This window comes from Balaenoptera borealis, assembly GCF_965194805.1.
Source record: "Balaenoptera borealis genome assembly, chromosome: 3".
Lineage (NCBI taxonomy): Eukaryota > Metazoa > Chordata > Mammalia > Artiodactyla > Balaenopteridae > Balaenoptera > Balaenoptera borealis.
Genome location: NC_138866.1, coordinates 164886772 through 164906622, shown reverse-complemented (window position 1 = coordinate 164906622; position 19851 = coordinate 164886772). Strand labels below are relative to the sequence as shown.

The following is a 19851-nucleotide window of genomic DNA, read 5'->3' as shown; positions in this document are numbered from 1 at the left end:
TTTTCCACAGTGGCTGCACCAATTTACATTCCCACCAACAGCGTACTAGGGTCCCCATGTGTTTTTTCTAATATTCTCAAGGATAACACATCCTCCCATAGGCTCTGTTAACTCCACCTAACTTTGAAAGGTCCTTTAACGTTTATAATTATTTTTAATCTCCTGGCTAAGAATAGTAATGAGGTTTATCCACGCGTAATGGCTACAACCTTATCAGACATGAGTCTCTCTGATGCTCCCTGACATCGAATCTTCCGTCCTGACCCTCAAGTCTTTCGAGACTTACAGAGCAGCTGAGTTGGACAGAACAGGAACACCAAGATCCAATAACCTATAAAACCACTCACTTAGAGGGGTCTCTTGAGATAACAATGTGTTATTAGTTTCATACAATCTATTAACTATAAACTGCAAATATGTGGAAGGTAAAAATAACTTTTTGTAAGGTAAAATTGTATCAAATTGCACAGATCTTTGTGTTTGTTTGAATGATTTTTATGAAATAGGGAAAGCATGCTTCGAAAAACAGAATTTATCTGTTTGCATCATCCATAGGAAACTAACTTTTAACTTCCCTGAGTGAAGAACCTCTGTAAGTTGATACAGAAAATCAACCTAAATGCCAGGTCCAGGGACTTCACTGGTGGTCCAGTGGTTGAGACTCCGTGCTTCCACAGCAGGGGGCGTGGGTTTGATCCCCGGTTGGGGAACTAAGATCCCACATTCCATGTGGCACGGCCAAAAGAATAAACAAACAAAAGGAAAAAGAACAGGGCCATCCAACAGCAACAGGTTTCATCAATTAACTAAGCTGAAGTAAGTCAGAAAGAGATAAACAAATATAGTATATTAACACATATATGTGGAATCTAGAGAAACAGTACAGATGAACCAGTTTGCAAGGCAGAAATAGAGACACATATGTAGAGAACAAACGTATGGACACCAAGGGGGGAAAGTGGCAGGGGGCGGGGGGGAATGAACTGAGAGACTGGGACTGACATATATACACTAATATGTATAAAATAAATAACTGATAAGAACCTGCTGTATAAAAATAAACAAATAAAATAAAATTCAAATCAAAAAAAAATTAACTAAGCTGTCTCCTGGACAAATGGCTCATATGCTTAGTCGGCTTTCTAAAAGCAGTTATTACCATTGGTTTTATTCTTTTACAGTCAATTGTACATGAATAGTGGAAAACATAGAAAGTCTTTTACCTCTGGAGGGAATTGCAGAAGGCCTGTCAGTAAGTTCAGCCTCCCTCTATGTGGCATCCCAATAATGACATCCGTTACCCCGCTGTAGGCCGCCATTTTCAGCAGCTCGTAGAAAAAGCCCATCATGCTTTCAGCTCCTTCGCCTCCGTATCGCTTCACCGTGGCAAACTTGGTGGCCAAAAAGTGGTCAAGCTCCTATGGAACACCACGTCAGACGCATTAGTTACAGGACAGCCAACTACCTGGGTCAAAGTCAAACACGTTTAAGAAGACCCCACACTACTTCAAGCAGCTGCAACAGGGCTCCTTCACTACAGACCGCAGAGATGCACAGAAGTCACCCAGAGCCAGGCAGGAAAGCCCTGCCGAGGACACCAGACAGCAGTAGGGACGCAGAGAAAACAACCTGAGTGGTAGAAGAACTCACCCCAACGGGAATCCCCTCAGAATGCCGGGCCTTTCCCATGACATGAGTTTTAGTACAGGGCTCTACAATAGCATTTCATCTGGGCTGCAAACTAGCCAACCACCCACATTATTGGGAACAGGTTTCTTGTCATCTTGATATGCCCGAGTCCTGATCACAACCCTGACAGACAGTCAATCCCGTTCATCTGTACTGAGAGCCTCTTCCACATACAGTTCCTTTTTTTCTATCACTTCAGGTAATAAAAAGAGAAATAAGATCTTAAGGGTTTTGCAGGCTTCTATAGAGGGAATAGATAAATACATAAAACATATTGACTCTGAGAAGAACCAATAGTTCTGTTGTTTGGCGATCTACTTTTTTCTACGTAGAATAAAGTGGTATGTGTTACACTGCCCCTTGTGTTGAGGCCATGGGGTAAATGGGGCTACATTCAGAGAGTTCATGTCTTAACTCCCTCTCTTCAATATTTATATGTCTTTGTAGAAAATGAGTCAACCTATTTCTTTGATATTAGCTGCTACTTTTATACCTGAGATTCTAGCATTAGTTTTGACAGATGTTTTCGCTCTTCTGTGGTAAATGCCTCCTTTTTCAGTTCCTCAAACCGCTTGGCAAACCATTCTTTCTCCTCCTGGCTCTGAAGTTGGGAGGTTTCAATAGAAATCTGCCCACAGTAGATCTGGTTGAGATAGGCTACGACTTCCTCGAGAGAGGCCTCCTCCTTCCCCATGTTCAGTAATCCTATGAAATGGAATCAAAGGGATCGTTTTAAAGAATAATCAACCATGTAACTAATTATAGAACATACCAAGATCCTTATTTGAATTCAGAGCATTTCATTCCAAGTAACGTGGGTTATCTAGATTTTTCTAAAGGCAAAACTAAAAATATGATCAATGGCCATAAGGTACTAAAAGGAGAGGGAATAAAAATCTTTCTTCTCTCGAACAGAACCATGATGCATTATGCCAAATTTTGATTCTATAGTCATTTCGAACTAAATTGTGAACCTACCTTTCATCTGCTTTATAGCTACAAATCACATGTACTACCTTTATCTGAAATATCTACCAAAACGTTCAAGTCTTATTAATATCTATAAAGCAATGCCTATTATTGAACAGTTGGTCTTAATGTGAATTAATATTGATAGCAATGCAACATTCTGAGGTAAAAGGAAATCTCCCTGAATCTTAGCCAGAGAAAAGAAAGGTTTGTAGTATGTGATTGGCCCAGCACCAAATCAATTATCAGTCATTTGCCTAAGCCTACAATATAAATTTAACAAACCAACATTTTCTTTGTATCGTGTCTGGTTTCTTACAATAAACGTTAGATCTTTGACATTGATTGAGCAAAGCTGTGATGAACATGGGAGTGCAGATATCTCTTTAAGATAATGATTTCAATTCCTTTAGATTTATACCCAGACATGGAATTGCTGGATCATATGGTAGTTCTATTTTTAATTTTTTGAGGATCCTCCATACTATTTTCCATAGTGGCTGCACCAACTTGCATTCCTACCAACAGTGCACAAGAGTTCCCTTTTCTCTACATCCTCACCGACACTTGTATCTTTGGGTTTTTTTTTTTAGTTGAAGTATAGTTGATTTACAATGTTGTGTTAATTTCTGCTATACAGCAAAGTGATTCAGTTATACATATATATATACAATCTTTTTCATTTTCTTTTCCATTATGGTTTATCACAGGATACTGAATATAGTTCCCTGTGCTTGACAGTAGGACCGTGTTGTTTATCCATCTTTGGGGGTTTTTTTGACAATAGCCATTGTAACAGGTGTGAGGTGATAGCTCATTGTGGTTTTGATTTGCATTTCCCTGATACTTAGTGATGCGGAGCACCTTTTCCTGTACCCTTTGGCCGTTGTATATATGATTTGAATACAGAGGAAACGGACCCTATCAGAAGACCATTCTAGAACCCCAACACTGCTCCTCCCAGTGTTCGAATGTGCCCCTCACTGTCTCCTCACACCTGTGGACGCCTCAGCCCCAGCGGGCATGTGGGTCCTTCAGGAACAGAGAAAGGAGCCCCACCTCACTGGCAGTTAACTGTCACATGGATAGTCCATTGTTGATGGGCTTTACCTGCAGTATTAAAGGGTCCCTGCAGGGTCTGCACGAGGGCTTGGATTTCAGGCACGTTCTCCTGCAGGGCTTGGCCAGTGAAGAGGGGGTTGATTTTGGCAGCTTTATGGCCATGCTCACAATACACCGTCACCAACCTGGCAAGGCCATGGTCCACTAATTCAGGGGGAAAAAACAATAGAACAACATAGTTTAGGAAATGCCCACAGGCTGCAAAATCAGTTTTTCAAAGAAGCCTCTGTGGCCTTGGACAGTTTTCAACACATGGCGCCTACCCACCACAGCTGCCAGTGGTTTTCAGGATTAAAGACTAACAGACTCCAGGAAAACACACTTATTTCCTTAAATTTATCTCCTGAGAGCGAAAGTCACTGAAAAATACAGAAAGCAAACAGAACTATAAGTGCACATTTGTGAAACTAATTATGCATGAGGATAGATATTAAAAGGAAACACCCCAAATTGAAAATAACTGTTAAAATGCTGAGATCATGGATAATTATAGTCCTCTTAATTATTATTTGAGATTTTTTATATCGTACATTAGAAATACAATTTGAACTACAAAATCAATGTTACATTTCCTTCCTTATTTTATTTCTTTTTTTAATAAATTTATTTATTTTATTTTTGGCTGTGTTGGGTCTTTGTTGCTGCACACGGGCTTTCTCTAGCTGCGGTGCGCGGGCTTCTCATTGCGGTGGCTTCTCTTGTTGCGGAGCACGGGCTCTAGGCGTGTGGGCTTCAGTAGTTGTGTTAGGCGGGCTCAGTAGTTGTGGCTCGCGGGTTCTAAAGCACAGGCTCAGTAGTTGTGGCGCACGGGCTTAGTTGCTCTGCGGCATGTGGGAACTTCCCGGAACAGGGATGGAACCCGTGTCCCCTACATTGGCAGGCGGATTCTTAACCACTGCACCACCAGGGAAGTCCCATCCTTCCTTTTTTCTTAAAGACCCCAGGTACATACACTCATGAAATTGTACGCTAGGAAAAGACCTTAGAAATTATCTTGTTACTCACATAATGAAAAAATTTTTTAAATCCCGTTTGTACAGCCTTAAATGAGTAATTCCCCAGTCTCTACTCAAGGGGGAATCATTATCTTTCAATGAATCCAATTCTATCTTAATGATTTTATATTGAGCCAGAAGCTGCTTTTCTTCCCTTTCCCACATGAAAGCCCTTCTAAAATTTGGAAGAAAATCCTTCAAGCCCACAATCGATTAACCTTCAGTTCATCAAGGTGGTCTTATACAAATCAAGCACAAATCTCTGAAGATGAGCAAATCCACTATGAAGGGCACACATTTTCTGAACATTACAGAAATTTGCATTTTTATTTTCAGAACCCAAAGAAAATTGTTAGCATATTTTGAAATACTTAATGACCATTTTATGAACATGTGTTGCCATACAATGATTTCAGAGCTACATGTTTATGTGCTGGGGTTTGTATTCAGGGTACTGCACAGTGTACCTCTTGTCACAGGCTTAGAGGAAAGAACTGAGGTGTGTTGAACATGCATTCAGTATTCACACGAATATGTAGGATGTGTTGGCACAAATCCAACAGTTAAGAGGATCCACACTATGTCTAATAAACTCATCAAACAGTCCCAGTAAATGAACTGATTTCAAGCTGGAGGAGTCATATATAATTTTGCTATAGTCTCTATTCTGGTTATGAAGTAGGACACCTTCATATTTCTGGCTAAAATACAGACAGATATATCTGTCTAAAGCATTGTCCCTGTTGGCCACTCCTCTTTAAAAACAGTTGCTTCCCTGGGCTCTCTGGCATTGCAAGATCCTGGGTTTCCTCCTAACTCGCTGGCTACTCAACCTCCACCACTTTTCCTGGGCGAGAAGGGGGTTAGGGGATCCTCCTCTTTGTCCACCTCTAAACTATTGGTTCTCCCCAGGTCTGCGCAGGGTCTTCTTCTCAATCTACTTTCTCTCTAGGTGATCTCATCCACGACTCCCAATATCATCTGCAAAACTACATCCTTAGTGGGGTAAGTCCAATGGTAAATACATAGGGTTATCATCACCATTCTCACCACAATCTACTAGCCCTCTTTTTTTTAATGCTTTATCTTTATTTTTTTAAAGTTTTGGCCATGCCACGCAGCACGTGGGATCTTAGTTCCCTGACCGGGGATTGAACCTACGCCCCCTGCATTAGAAGCACAGAGTCTTAACCACTGGACCACCAGGGAAGTCCTCTACTAGCCCTCTTTTGAAAACATTCTCTTTAGTGAACCACATCAGCTCAGGGATCACTGCTTCAACTTCTAACTGAAATTTCTAACTGAAAAGCCAAGTTTTTCTAGAACACTGACGGGGGAGTTGGCACAAAAGGATGCTGCTCACCCCATAGAACATGTGGCACCTACTATTCTGGAAGAGCCAGAGCGAGAGGACTATTCCCCTCCCACCTTGGGGCACATCCTCCATCCATCCTGACCATCTGTTTTCTCCCAGACCCTCATTTCACTGCTCTGGTTTCTTCTACCAGACCCAGTCCCATATCTCTTCCTTCTCTGTCTCCCAGATCCTTCCATTATGACCTCTGGAATTCTGTTCCATGCTTAACAGATCTCCCTACCTTCTTCACCTCTTCCCTAAACATTGCTTATACTCCTGTCGGCACGGGAATCTGCTTTCCCCTGAGGACACCAGTGGAAGGTGAAGTTACTCATCACCCACACACACATCCCTCCGGTACTGAAGGTGGAGTCAATGCCTCCTCATTCCTCACTGACGTTTCCCTGTAGCTAGTCCTCTAACTCTCTACAAACCCCCAGTCCTCTGAGGGACATGCCACGGTGTTGATAACTAATCCCCACTGGCCAGAAGTCATCACAAGATAATGCTGTAGGAGAATGCTTACTGGAAAAGCGTCAGTTTGTTTAGATGAAAAAAGACTAAAAGACACTGTATATAGCATAAGCCTGATTTTTGTTAAAATGTGTGTATAATATATATTTCATTATATAGTATATCTAGCATATTAGTATCTATATACTTCATATATGTCTCTGCATTTGCATGTATATATTCCACATATATAAAGGAAATAGACCAAAAACTTAGTGATGATCCTATGTCAAAATTCCTAATTTTGGGACTTCCCTGGTGGCACAGTGGTTAAGAATCCGTCTGCCAATGCAGGGGACACGGGTTCGAGCCCTGGTCCGGGAAGATCCCACATGCCACGGAGCAACTAGGCCCGTGTGCCACAGCTACTGAGCCTGTGCTCTAGAGCCCTCAAGCCACAACTACTGAAGCCCTTGAGCCTAGAGCCCATACTCTAGGGTTTCTCATACTCCGCAATGAGAAGCCTGTGCCCCACAACAAAGAGTAGCCCCGGCTCGCCGCAGCTAGAGAGAAAGCCCACGCACAGCAATGCAGACCCAATGCAGACAAAAAAAAAAAAAAAAAAAATTCCCAATTTTTTTCTTGCTTACCATAGTTTCTAAGTTTTCTGTAATGAACATGTCCAGTAGAGCTCTTTATTTATTTATTTATTTTGGCCACGCCATGAGGCTTACGGGATCTTAGTTCCCCGACCAGGAATCAAACCCAGGCCCAAGGCAGTGAAAGCACCGAGTCCTAATCTCTGGACCTCCAGGAAATTCCCAGAGCTCTGTAAATTGTATCCATTTAACTGACTTAAATACACCCTGAAAGCTTCTGATGATCAGATTCTCTCCACTGCCCTCACCAGTTGACTATATGCTTGTAAGAGTCAATTATATTTGTTCCTAAGGCTGTTGCTATGGGGAAAAGTAAACATTAGGGGAGACATTATAAAAATCTAGGAGATTCTGCATTCAGATTGCTTTCATAAGTGCTCTTCACTTTAAAGATTTGCATATACAAAACCAAAAATAAACATACTTGAGTTAAAATACGTAAAGCATCTCTCATTTCGTTATGATAATCCTTGATTTAATGACTTTTTGTTAAATTAACTGACCAAGTTTCAGTGTCAAATGCATTGAATAAAATTGCTTCAGCTGGATTACTTTGGTAGCAAATAATGAAATTAAAAGATTTAAATGGATGCGATCACAGCAATAGAATACATATCTTCTTCACAAAAAACTCCCTGTTATTGTATAAATCAAAGGATTACTGTAAGAGAAAAATGAATCCCTTCACCTGAGGCATAATACTGACCAAATGACTCAGTGCTCACGATATCTATGAAAGTTCAGAGGAATTTAATTGGATGTTTAAATTCCTAAGAAGCCAGAGAGAATAGGGCAAACGACAGTAGCAGATATATACGCTCTTCTTCCAAATAAAATGGAAAATACTGGAGGCGTGCTTCTGGCTCAGGAGAATGGCACATAGTAGATGCTCAAGAGATATTTGTTATTACTTGAATGAATGAAGTCCTGATATTCACTGTATTGTAATGGCATCACAGAACCCTCCCGATCAAAGGTTTCCAGAGCCCTCAAACATGCCGTACGAGGGCTGCAGTGGATCCCTCCTGATCACTTTGGGTCCTTCTCTTCTGAGAACTGCACCCTCCCATCCCAGAGAGTGGGTTCCAGGGCCATGTCTCTATTGCTCTACTTTGCCTGCCAAAGAGTCAATGGATTCCAAAGACACCTGAGTCAAGGTGGGTCAGATTCAATCTTCCCAGAATTTGAGGCTTGAAATTAAGAGATATGAGAAGAGTGAGCGTGAGACTGCTATCCTTAGAAAAGCCTGCTTGCAAGGTTTATGCTCTTGGTTGCTGCCTGGGAACTTGAATTTCAGGAATGGCCTCACCTGTCCCTAACTGATAAGGGTGATCCACTGTGCCTCGACTGTTTGGGAGAACAAGGTAGTTTAGGCTGAACACCTGTTTCCCTTCTGGGAGTCTGGGATTTTGGCACATGCAGAGGGTGCTTACATGAACCTCTCCCAATAAAAACTCTGGGTGCCAAGTCTCTAATAGGATTCCCTGTGCAGGAACATTGCACATATGTTACTGTGTTTCTTGAAGAGGAGTGCATTCCGTGTGACCCCTCATGGGAGAAAGCAGAAGGAAGCCTGCACAAAGGGCCCTCCAGACTCTTCCTGTGCCTTTTCCATTACGGTCCAGCTGTGCGTCCTTACCACATCACTGCAATAAACCTTAGCCATGAGTACAACTATAGACTGAGTGCCATGAGTCCCTTCTGGAGAATCTCTAAATGTGGGGTGGTCTTGAGAACCCCCAACACACATTATGTGTGACACAGGAGCTAAGTACCTTAACAGCTGTGCCTTATGGGGCCTCACACAGCCTCTGCCAATATTCCCAGAGTTAGCTTTGGTTCACTCCCTTCTTGATTACTTGAAACGTTTTTCAGCTCTAGAAGATACCCTTGTACCCTTCAAATAAAGTCCCCTCTTTGCTTAAGATAGCCAGAGTTGGTTTCTGCTGCTTGTGACCAAGAGAACCTTAGCTAAAACAAGAGTAAAAAAACATTATGAGGGACTTCCCTGGCGGTCCAGTGGTTAAGACTCTGTGCTTACAATGCAGGGCGTGAGGGTTCAATCCCTGGTCAGGGAACTAAGATCCCACGTGCCGTGCAGCCAAAACAAACAAACAAATAAAAAACATTATGATAGGGATATCTACATCACTTTATTCTCTGCTGTAAGCAAACACGGTGGGGGCACTGGATAGTGTTGAATAGTATTTTATTTTCAGAAAGAAATGTGTTCATATTAACCAGCATAAAGTACACTGACAGATAACCTAAACTAAACTTAGTACTTCAACTGGAAGTCAATACAGTTCTCTTTCATCATCTGGTCATAAACAGCCTCCCCCGAAAATATCTAGATCCCATCCACAGTCTCTTTGCATTCAAGTCAGCATATGCTTAGAGCAAGTGGGAACATTGGCTATCTATAAAAACACTGAAGACTCCAAGAAAGAGAACTCCATAATTGGAGTCCCATAAGCCCTATTTTTTTTTTTTTTTTTTTTGGCCGCGCCGTGCGGCATGTGGGATCTTAGTTCCCTGACCAGGGATCGAAACCATGTCCCTTGCAATGGAAGCGTGGAGTCTTAACCACTGGACCGCCAGGGAAGTCCCCTCTTAAGCCCTATTAAAATGAGACGGGGACTTCCCTGCTGGCACAGTGGTTAAGAATCCAACTGCCAATGCAGGGGACACAGGTTCGATCCATGGTCCTGGAAGATCCCACATGCCGAGGGACAACTAAGCCCGTGCTCCCCAATTACTGAGCCTGCGCTCTAGAGTCCGTGAGCCACAACTACTGAGCCTGCACACCACAGCTACTGAAGCCCGCGTGCCCTAGAGCTCGTGCTCCGCAACAAGAGGAACCACTGCAATGAGAAGCCCGCACGCTGCAACTAGAGAAAGCCCCAGCACAGCAACGAAGACCCAACGCAGCCAAATACATAAATAAATAAATAAACCACAGAAATTTACAGAAAAAATAAATGAGACAGCTGCCACCGGCTTCAACTTAGGAACTTCATAGATAACCATATCAAAAGGCAAGACTTGGTACCAGAATACTATTATTATGAATTTTGTACAACAAACTCATACCTAGGCCATGCAGCTGAGTTCATTTTACATCCTATCTTCTCTTCCCATCTCAAACATGATATCTTTATAAGCTAAATTTATTTTGCCAGATAGTTCTTTCTTGCAAAAAACCAAACTTTAAATAGAAACCTTATTCTGGTCCTTTCCTTTTTTTTTTGAGATTCCTTTCTTAAATCATTGCCGAGATAGGTAAGCAACGGTCACAGATTGATAATAAATGATAGTGACCATTTATTGAGTACTAACTTGTGCTACACATTGTGTTGGATTTTTCACATACGTCATCTTATCTAATCCTGTAACAGCTCTGAAATAGGTGGCCTTATCTGCAGAAGAGTTAACTGAGGCCCAAACACGTTAAGTGACTTGCAGAAGGTGACACTGGTAATGAAGAAGCTGGAATTTGAACTATTTGTACTCAAGTGTGCTTGATTTTAATCCAGTGTTTTACCCACTATACCATAACAAAAATTGAAAAGGAAAGTCCAGGGCCTACAGCAACAGGATGAGATAACTAGAAGTCACTGAAACATTTAAAAAATCATCTAGGGCTTCCCTGGTGGCACAGTGGTTGAGAATCTGCCTGCCAATGCAGGGGACACGGGTTCAAGCCCTGGTCTGGGAAGATCCCACATGCCGCGGAGCAACTGGGCCTGTGAGCCACAGTTGCTGAGCCTGCGCCTGGAGCCTGTGCTCCGCAACAAGAGAGGCCGCGATAGTGAGAGGCCCACCCACCGCGATGAAGAGTGGCCCCCGCTTGCCACAACTAGAGAAAGCCCTCGCACAGAAACGAAGACCCAACACAGCCATAAAAAAAAAAAAAAAAAAAAATCATCTAAATTTTTTTGAAGATCTCTAATGCAATAAGATTTTCCCCAACTGTTTTTCCTATACCTCCAGTAAAGGCTCCTATTATTTCTTTTCTCTTCTTTTTTTTTTTTGTCCGCGCCACGCTGCTTGTGAGATCTTAGTTCCCGGACCCGGGACCGAACCCAGGCCCCAGCAGTGAAAGTGCCGAGTCCTAACAACTGGACTGCCAGGGAATTCCCAAGGCTCCTATTATTTCTAATATGCAACATACCTGCAACCTCACTTCAACTACTAAAGCTGATCGCCAAGATCAGTAACCACTAAACACTGTTTGGAATCTTACAGCTCCCATCTCCTAATGGTCTCTAAATTCTGCCATTTTTTAATAACCCAAATCCTTCATAATGAAATTTATGCCTATGAATCACTGGTCCTAAGCTGTTGCATTTCTATATAATAACAACGAACTATCAGAAAGAGCAATTAAGGAAACAACCCCATTTAGTGTCATACCAAAAAGAATAAAATACCTAGGAATAAATCTACCTAAGGAGGTAAAAAACATATACTCGGAAAAGTATAAGACACTGATGAGAGAAATGGAAGATGACACAAACAGATGGAAAGATATACCATGGCCTTGGACTGGAAGAATTAATATTGTTAAAATGACCATACTTCCCAAGACAATCTACAGATTCAGTGCAATTCCTACCAAAATACTAATGGCTTTTTTCACAGAACTAGAACAAATAATTCTAAAATGTATATGGAAACCCACCTCCATTTTAAATTAGGATTGTTGATAAATAAATTCAAGTTTACTTGGAAGTTGAGGTATGCAGAGGTTAAAGTACAAGCTGTTTTACTAATAGCCAGCTACAAAGGACACTCATCACAGGTCAAATTTTAACTAGTGAAACCGCTGCCATCCAAAAAGGTTGCTACAAGCAAATCCAACATCTCTTCAAAGCCTTACTACAGTGAAAATCTTAGTAAATGAAGTAGTCATCCTATGCAGGCATTGATTTTTGGCCAAGATAAACATCTTAAGAAAGAAGGCTGGGCTTCCCTGGTGGCACAGTGGTTGAGAATCTGCCTGCCAATGCAGGGGACACGGGTTCGAGCCCTGGTCTGGGAGGATCCCACATGCCGCGGAGCAACTAGGCCTGTGAACCACAACTACTGAGCCTGCGCGTCTGGAGCCTGTGCTCCGCAACAAGAGAGGCCGCGATAGTGAGAGGCCCGCGCACCGCGATGAAGAGTGGCCCCCGCTTGCCGCAGCTAGAGAAAGCCCTTGCACAGAAACGAAGACCCAACTCAGCCAAAAATAAATAAATAAATAATAAAAATAAAGGAAAAAAAAAAAGAAAGAAGGCTGATGAAGGTCAAAGAGGAGGAGGGAGGCACCATAACTTTGACCATACCTCCTCGCATTTCTCTATGTCACCTTGGATGTGGGAGGATGCCTTGTGTCCATTTTCAGTAGGGTTTGTCCTTTGATTCATTTTGCCAGTACCAAAAGTTAATGGGCATGATCCATCCCACTAACTCAGTCATTCCTCTCAACAAAGATGGCACCTTTTAGGACAACTGGCAGGCATTATGAAAAAGACTAAAGCCGGGACTTAGCTGGCAGTCCAGCGCCTCAGACTCTGTGCTCCCAATGCAGTGGGCACCTCCCAATGCAGGGGGCATGGGTTTGATCCTTGGTCGGGGAACTAAGATCCTGCATGCTGCACAGCGAGGCCAAAAAAAAAAAAGACTAAAGCCAATTAAACTGTGTCCTTGGCCTCATCAGCCTCCTATAATTAATAGAACAGACCATAAGCACACAGTTAAACAGAATTTAAGGAAAAACCCAATGAATCTTAATTGTCTTCATCAGCAAAAAAAAAGTTATTCCTTCTTCTAGAACATGGTAATACAGTATATTACCCTATATATAAAATGCTTCTTTTCTTAGTTCTTGGTGTTACGGTTGTACGTGCAAAATTCAAATGTACTAAATGTCACAAAGAAATTGCATATACAGAACCCTATTTCTACTTCTTAGTAGGAATCAATCATTTAATAAGTATTTAGTTAAGTGTAGAGCTGAAAGGAATATAAGACAAGGTCTTTACTAGGCAGGATCTTACAATGTAAATGAGAAGATGATCCCCACACAAAACTGCACACAATTAGAAAAAGTTTAATACAGTCCAAGGGGTGGGCCCCATACTGAGAGTTAAGGGAATTCAGATTAGGATAGCCTGGAGTTGTCTGGAAAGATGTCACGGAGGACTTGGGAATGGAGCTGGACTGTGGAGAATGAGTAAGAAGTGGAAAGGCACAGAGTGAAGAAGAGATTTGGAAAGTGGGGGAATTTATGTTGGAAAGATGTAAGAAAGAAGGCAGAACAGGTCAAGAAACATGAAGGGCATTGAGTAGCAACCTAAAGAACCTGGATTTTATTTTGAGAGGCAAAGTAGAGCCTTTGGAGACCTGAGTAAGAAAGTGACTCAGTTAAACCAATGTTTTAGAAAGACTGGACTAAGCTGGAAGGGAACTAGGCTATAAGTTATAATACCAGCTAGGCTAGCAGTTTTACCTCTTTGAAGTCATGGATCTCTTTGAGAATGTGACGAAAGCTATGGGCCCTCGGCCTAGAAACAGACACAGACACAGAGTTGTGCAAAGTACACAGACCCCCTGAAACCTTCTCATAGGGATCCATGGACCCAGGTTAAGAACCCTTGAATTCAACATTTTTTTTTTTGGTAGCAGGCCAGAATTAAACACCTAGACTAGGATCCTAGTTAGTGAAAATATGAAGAAAGCAAGGCTTTGAGAAATAGAGTGCTCAAAATGTGACAGAAAGTACAAGGTGAAAAAGTTGCTTGCCCCAGATTTTTAAAGTACATCTGCAGCAGAGACTATTATAACCCCCAACATCCATTTTCCCTTCTCTTTCATGGTAACAGATAGTCGAGTATACGACCACCCAGAATAAGGATACCCTTTCCAGCCTTCCCTGCAGCCAGGGTAGCCATATGACTATGTTCTGGCCAATGAGAGGACAGTAGAAGTGATGTTGCAACTTCTGGGTCTTACCCTTAAAGGGATGGTGTTCTCTTCCCCTCCCCCTTTTCCTCCCTCTTGCTGGCCAGTATGTGGTTATAGTGGTGAGCTATCCTGGACCAGAGTTGAAAGCAACACCCGCAGGGTGGCGAGGAAACAACGTAGAAGAAACTTGAACCCCTACAGCTTTGCAGAGCAGACCTGTCATACCAGCTCAGACTTCTACTTACTTTATTCAACCCACTGTTATTCCAGGTCTCTGGCACAGCCCCTGAACACATCCTATCCAATACTGAATTTGCTACCGGAGGTGGGTTGCTGCCATAACAGAACCTAAAATGTATACGACACTGGCTTAGCAGTCAGGTGGTGGGTACCAAGGACCCAGGTATTTCAGACTAGAAAGCTGAAACAGTGTTATGTTATCTGACAAAACATTTGCTAAAACTGTCACTTGCGATATCTTGAAAGGTAGGCTGCATGCCCATGGAGCCTGTAGCTCAGTAGTCTGTGTTCATTGTTTCTTGTCACTTTCAGGAAAGCCCCAGAAGAAAGGTGAGGTCAAGGAGCTAGTTCATCAGCAAGAAGAGATGGAGGGAAATTCACTCCACTACTGGGAGGTTTTCTCCATCTGTGGCCTCAGTACCTAGGGGGCAGACCCAGCCAAGGTTTGAAAGGTAGAAGCAATTAGTAAAGGTAGTTCTGAAGAGGCTGTCTTAGCCGGAGATAGGAGAAAAGATGAAACCCCTTTTTAAGTACCTTCTAGTAAGCATTATCTGTTAGATGATGAAAGCCAGCTGAGCCTTTAATATCACACAAAGGGTTTTGCCTTCCCACTACAGCATATTAGTTGAGATGGTCTCAAAATAAACACCATTAAATTTAGGGAGTCGAATGGGTAGAAGCAGTAAATAAAAGACCAGGGTTTTCAGGCTTAAAAACTAGGCCTGGATGAGCTCTTTGACTGTGGGCAACTTCCTCATGGAATGACTAGAAGCAAAAAGCCAAAAAGCAAAAAGCCAAAAGACTGCAGTCCTAGGAATTTTATTTAAGAAACTGAACTGCTGGGCTTCCCTGGTGGCGCAGTGGTTAAGAATCCGCCTGCCAATGCAGAGGACACGGGTTCGAGCCCTGGTCCGGGAAGATCCCACGTGCTGTGGAGCAACTCAGCCCGTGCGCCACAACTACTGAGCCTGCGCTCTAGAGCCCGTGAGCCACAACTACCGAAGCCCGTGCGCCTAGAGCCCGTGCTCCGCAACAAGAGAAGGCACCGCAATGAGAAGACCACGTACCACAACGAAGAGCAGCTCCCGCTCACCGGAACTAGAGAAAGTCCACGCGCAGCAATGAAGACCCAATGCAGCCAAAAATAAATAAATAGAATAAATAAATTTTAAAAAACCTGAACTGCCAAAGAAATCCCAACTCCAAATCTTAAAAAATGGTACAACTGAACTTATTTACAAAACAGAGATAGAGTCACAGATGTAGAAAACAAACCTAGGATTACCAAGGGGGAAATGGGGGGGGGAGAGGATAAATTGGGAGATTGGGACTGACATCTATAGACTACTATATATAAAATAGATAAGTAATAAGAACCCGCTGTACAGCACAGGGAACTCTACTCAATACTCTGTAGTGACCTATACGGGAAAAGAATCTAAAAAAGAGTGGATATATGTATATATATAACTGGTTCACTTTGCTGTACAGCAGAAAGTAACACAACATTGTAAATCAACTATACTCCACTAAAAATTAATTTAAAAAATAAAAACAAATAAAATAAAAAACTGAACTGCCAAAGAAATCCCAACTCTGGCCAGAAAAAAAAAAAATCTGTAATTGATGACTACCTAAAGTAACTATCAGGTTCCTAACCTTATCAAAATAAAGTGGACCATGAAAGGTGTGCAGCCCCCAAGGAGGGCACACTCCCCAATGCCCTCAGAAGATACAGGTTAAAGAAGAATCCATAAGGCAAGACCAGGGGAAGGGATGGGGGCAGAGTTGAGGGGCCAGATAATCTAGTGAACTTACCACTCAGCCACATCAAGGGGCTTTATCATTCCTACCCAATAGGACTTGATAACTGGTCTGAACCAGTGGCTGCTATAGATTCCTCATTCTTTCCTTTTGTGGATGGGAGTTTCCTTTGTACATCAAATGTGTATATATTCAGGATGGATGGCAGTTCATAAAATTCCAGACTCCGAGGAGCCACAGCCAGACCTGCTGGAGAGGACTGCACATTCTCCAGAGATAATGGACTTTGAGCTGGATTCAGGAATTGAATGGAGGAGGGAGGAAGTGAGTACATTCTATGTGTGGGAAGAAAAGCTTAGGATATTTGAATGGCCAAAGGGGCCGAGTGTGGTGATTACTAATTATTTTCCAACATCTATTTTCCTCTTCTCTCTCAAAATAATTTTTAGCTGGAAGGTAGCCATCCTGAATAAAGACTATGCTTTCCAGTCTCCCTTGCAGGTACGTATAGACGTGTGACCAAGCTCTTTGGACGTGAGCTATATGCAATCTCCTTCCCCATTCTCCCACACAGCCTAGTAGGAGTAGTATCTATAAAAAGAGTTTTTACAAAATGATGTGATAAGTTCTGAAACAGGAAACAGAAAGAACTGTCACAGATCTACATGGAATGATAAATTTGAAGAAAGTTACAAAACGGCCCACTTGCCTTTAAGTTTTATTCGGAGTATTAAAAAAAGATATAAGGAAAAAATTCCTTAAGTCAGATCCCACAACTGCAACAAACAACTATTTCTCAGTATTGATTTTACTCTATCCTCTCAGTACAACACAATATTGTACCCTTAGCCTGCAGTTCTAACTCAATACTGAACTTTCAAAGTTCACCAAGGATCCCACAATACAGCAAGTTCATTGCTAGGAGGGGTGGGGAGGCACAAGTTGGTGATGAGGGAAAAGAGAAGATTATATACAGATAAAATCAACCCCAGAGATATTTTTTCAAACCACACCAGCCCAAAGCTCCCTGGATGATTTGGATACAGTCTTGCCATTGAGAACCACCAGCCCAGACTTTTCCCAGGCAAAGATTAATTCTCCACTGCCAGGCTGTTAATAGGAATCAAACAGAGACCCAACAGTGAGGGAAAACCTCAAATAAGATCACAATAGGGGGCTTCCCTGGTGGCACAGTGGTTGGGAGTCTGCCTGCCAATGCAGGGGACGCGGGTGCCAGCCCTGGTCTGGGAGGATCCCACATGCCGCGGAGCAATTAGGCCCGTGAGCCACAATTACTGAGCCTGCGCGTCTGGAGCCTGTGCTCCACAACAAGAGAGGCCGCGATAGTGAGAGGCCCGCGCACCGCGATGAAGAGTGACCCCCACTTGCCGCAACTAGAGAAAGCCCTCGCACAGAAACGAAGACCCAACACAGCCATAAATAAATAAATAAATAAACTACATTCAAAAAAAAAAAAAAATCACAATAATTGCACACTGAGCACACACTAGTAAGTTCTTAATTGAAGAAGAGATTGTCAAATACATCTTACACATACATCCCTTATGACTATAACAACAGTGTTTGGCCACGGTGGCCACGGACGTCCTGCTAGAGAATCACCTAGAGTGACATAAAAATACAAATTCCTGAACCTCATTGCAGGCCACTGAATGAGAACTAGGGTGGGGTTTAGGGGAGGGGAGAAGGAGGCTGGCCTGGGAGCTAGCATTTTAACATCACGCAGAGTGATCTGAATGCACGCTTCAGTTTGAGGACAATTGGCATGTAAAATTCTGGGCACTCAATTTGCCAAGTGAAATAAGATACCTATAGTCTTACTCTCAAGGGATTAGCAACCTAGCTGGCCAAAATCCTGTCCCTAAAGAAACCCGCTGGACTCAAGAAGGAGAATCAGTTTTATTCTAAATGTCCCCTGAGATCAAAAGCAAAATATTGAGGTTCCAATGTGTAATGTACTGCTCAGAGGTCAGGTGCTTAGATGATGAAGGGGCTCCTAATTGTTAATCCAATAACTGGATCAAAGATGCCAAATGACCTTCCTCTAATAATCGATCTGTGTTCATCTTCTATTCTGTGAGGATGAATAAAGATACAATAACTTAAAAAAAAAAAGATACAATAACTTTGGAGCATAAACCAAATACTCAAAGTTCGTCTCTTGCACATGAGGATGCAACAGAGCTTCCAAAAACTGATATTCATGTCTCCTAATACATTAAAACCCGAGTAACACGTTTCTAAATTCAGCAAAGAGTTCTAAACTCTGAAATTAAAGAGGCTACACAGAGGAGACGAATGGATAATAAATACCATGCTGTGGTCCAAGACCATCTGCTAACTGCCCTCTTCACCCTAGTCACAGTCGCGATCCCCACACATCCCGGCTCACACCAGCTTCGGAGACGGCCCTGGAAATGTATCCTTGGGTGAACTCCAGGAGCTGAGATATCTTAGAACTTTTCTTTTCCTGCAGCCCCGACTCTGCAAAGAGCTAAGTTCTCACACGTTTTACGACCAAGGAATGGAAAAGACAAGAGCTCACAAAACAATTCTGTGACCCCGACCCTGACAATATGCACGCCTGTCCGCCTCTGCTCCCTCGCCTCACCTTCCTCCCCACCCTCCTACTCTCACACTGAGGCCCCTAGAAGCCCCAACTATCAAAAGCACCCTATCCCAGGCCAGGCAGGAAGGCCCCCTGCCTCCCCAGGCCCCACGCCCACCGCCCGGGCCCAATCCCTGACCTGGGGGGCGCGCCAGGCCGCCCTGGGGCTCCCGGCTCTCGGGTTTCCTCGGCGGGTAGCCGTAGACACCCCTCTCTGTCTGGTAGCCGCGCCGGAGGAGGAGCGGAGGGGCCCGACCGAGGCCCAGTCTTGCTGCTGCCACAGTGGCCAAGGCCATGTCCCGCCAGGCCGCCCGGGCCCAGAGACTTCTGCGGGAGATCTAGGGGTCGCGCCCACTGGGAGGTAGCTCCTGAAACCCCCCGCGTGGGAGGCGAGAGGAGGGAGTGGGTAGGCGAGGGGAAGCCCCGCCTTCGAGACAACGCCCCCAGTCCTGATTGGCCAGGGCCGGTCCTCGGAGCCAATCTAGATCAGCGGCCTTCAAAGCGAAGCCACGCCCCGGGATCCGCTGGGACTCGCGCGGTCCTAGAGGCTGAGGGTAGCCCTGGATTTGGGAAAACGGGGAGTGTTGAGCACAGCGTTACCGGCTTTCTGGTATAAACCTTGATATACCTGTATATGCTGCGGTCTCCCACCAGGAGTGATCACCCACCAGCCCTCTCCTGGAAGCCCCAGAGCACAACCTCACACACACGATGCAGTCTCTTACAGAAAGGAAAAATTAGCGACAGGGTGCATGAAAAGTGGCTGGGACTCAAACCAAGGGACTTGGTTTGAAGGAAAGGTCATAGGAAGTAACCAGAAAATCAACATCCCCCCTCCATTTGCATTTTTGTAAAAAACATTGAGGGAGAAAGAATAAAATAGGGGAGAAGGAGCCTGTACGAAAGCGATAGAATAGGAGTGAAGAGAAAGTGGACGTGGAAGATTTCATGTGGAGTGAGGTAAATGTGCAAGGTGAGGGGCACGCCAAGGAGAGGGGCAAGCATGAGCACAGAAGCCTGGGA

The 19851-nt window shown here is 43.4% G+C and overlaps 1 protein-coding gene across 2 annotated transcripts in view; it reads right to left on the bottom strand.

Annotated features, from left to right (window-relative positions):
• DHTKD1 (dehydrogenase E1 and transketolase domain containing 1) overlaps positions 1 to 19260 on the bottom strand; it is a 52179-nt gene extending 32919 nt beyond the window's left edge. Inside the window, exons 1-4 of one of the 2 annotated variants that reach the window (XM_082385347.1) lie at positions 18968 to 19260; positions 3769 to 3924; positions 2183 to 2394; positions 1224 to 1418 (exon numbers count right to left, since the gene is read on the bottom strand). In XM_082385347.1, coding sequence (XP_082241473.1) covers positions 1224 to 1418; positions 2183 to 2394; positions 3769 to 3924; positions 18968 to 19124 — 720 coding nt within the window. In that variant the 5' untranslated portion in view covers positions 19125 to 19260. The remainder of the gene's footprint in view (positions 1 to 1223; positions 1419 to 2182; positions 2395 to 3768; positions 3925 to 18967) is intronic. The other variant, XM_082385348.1, reaches the window with a different exon arrangement.
• Between the last annotated feature and the right edge of the window lie 591 nt (positions 19261 to 19851).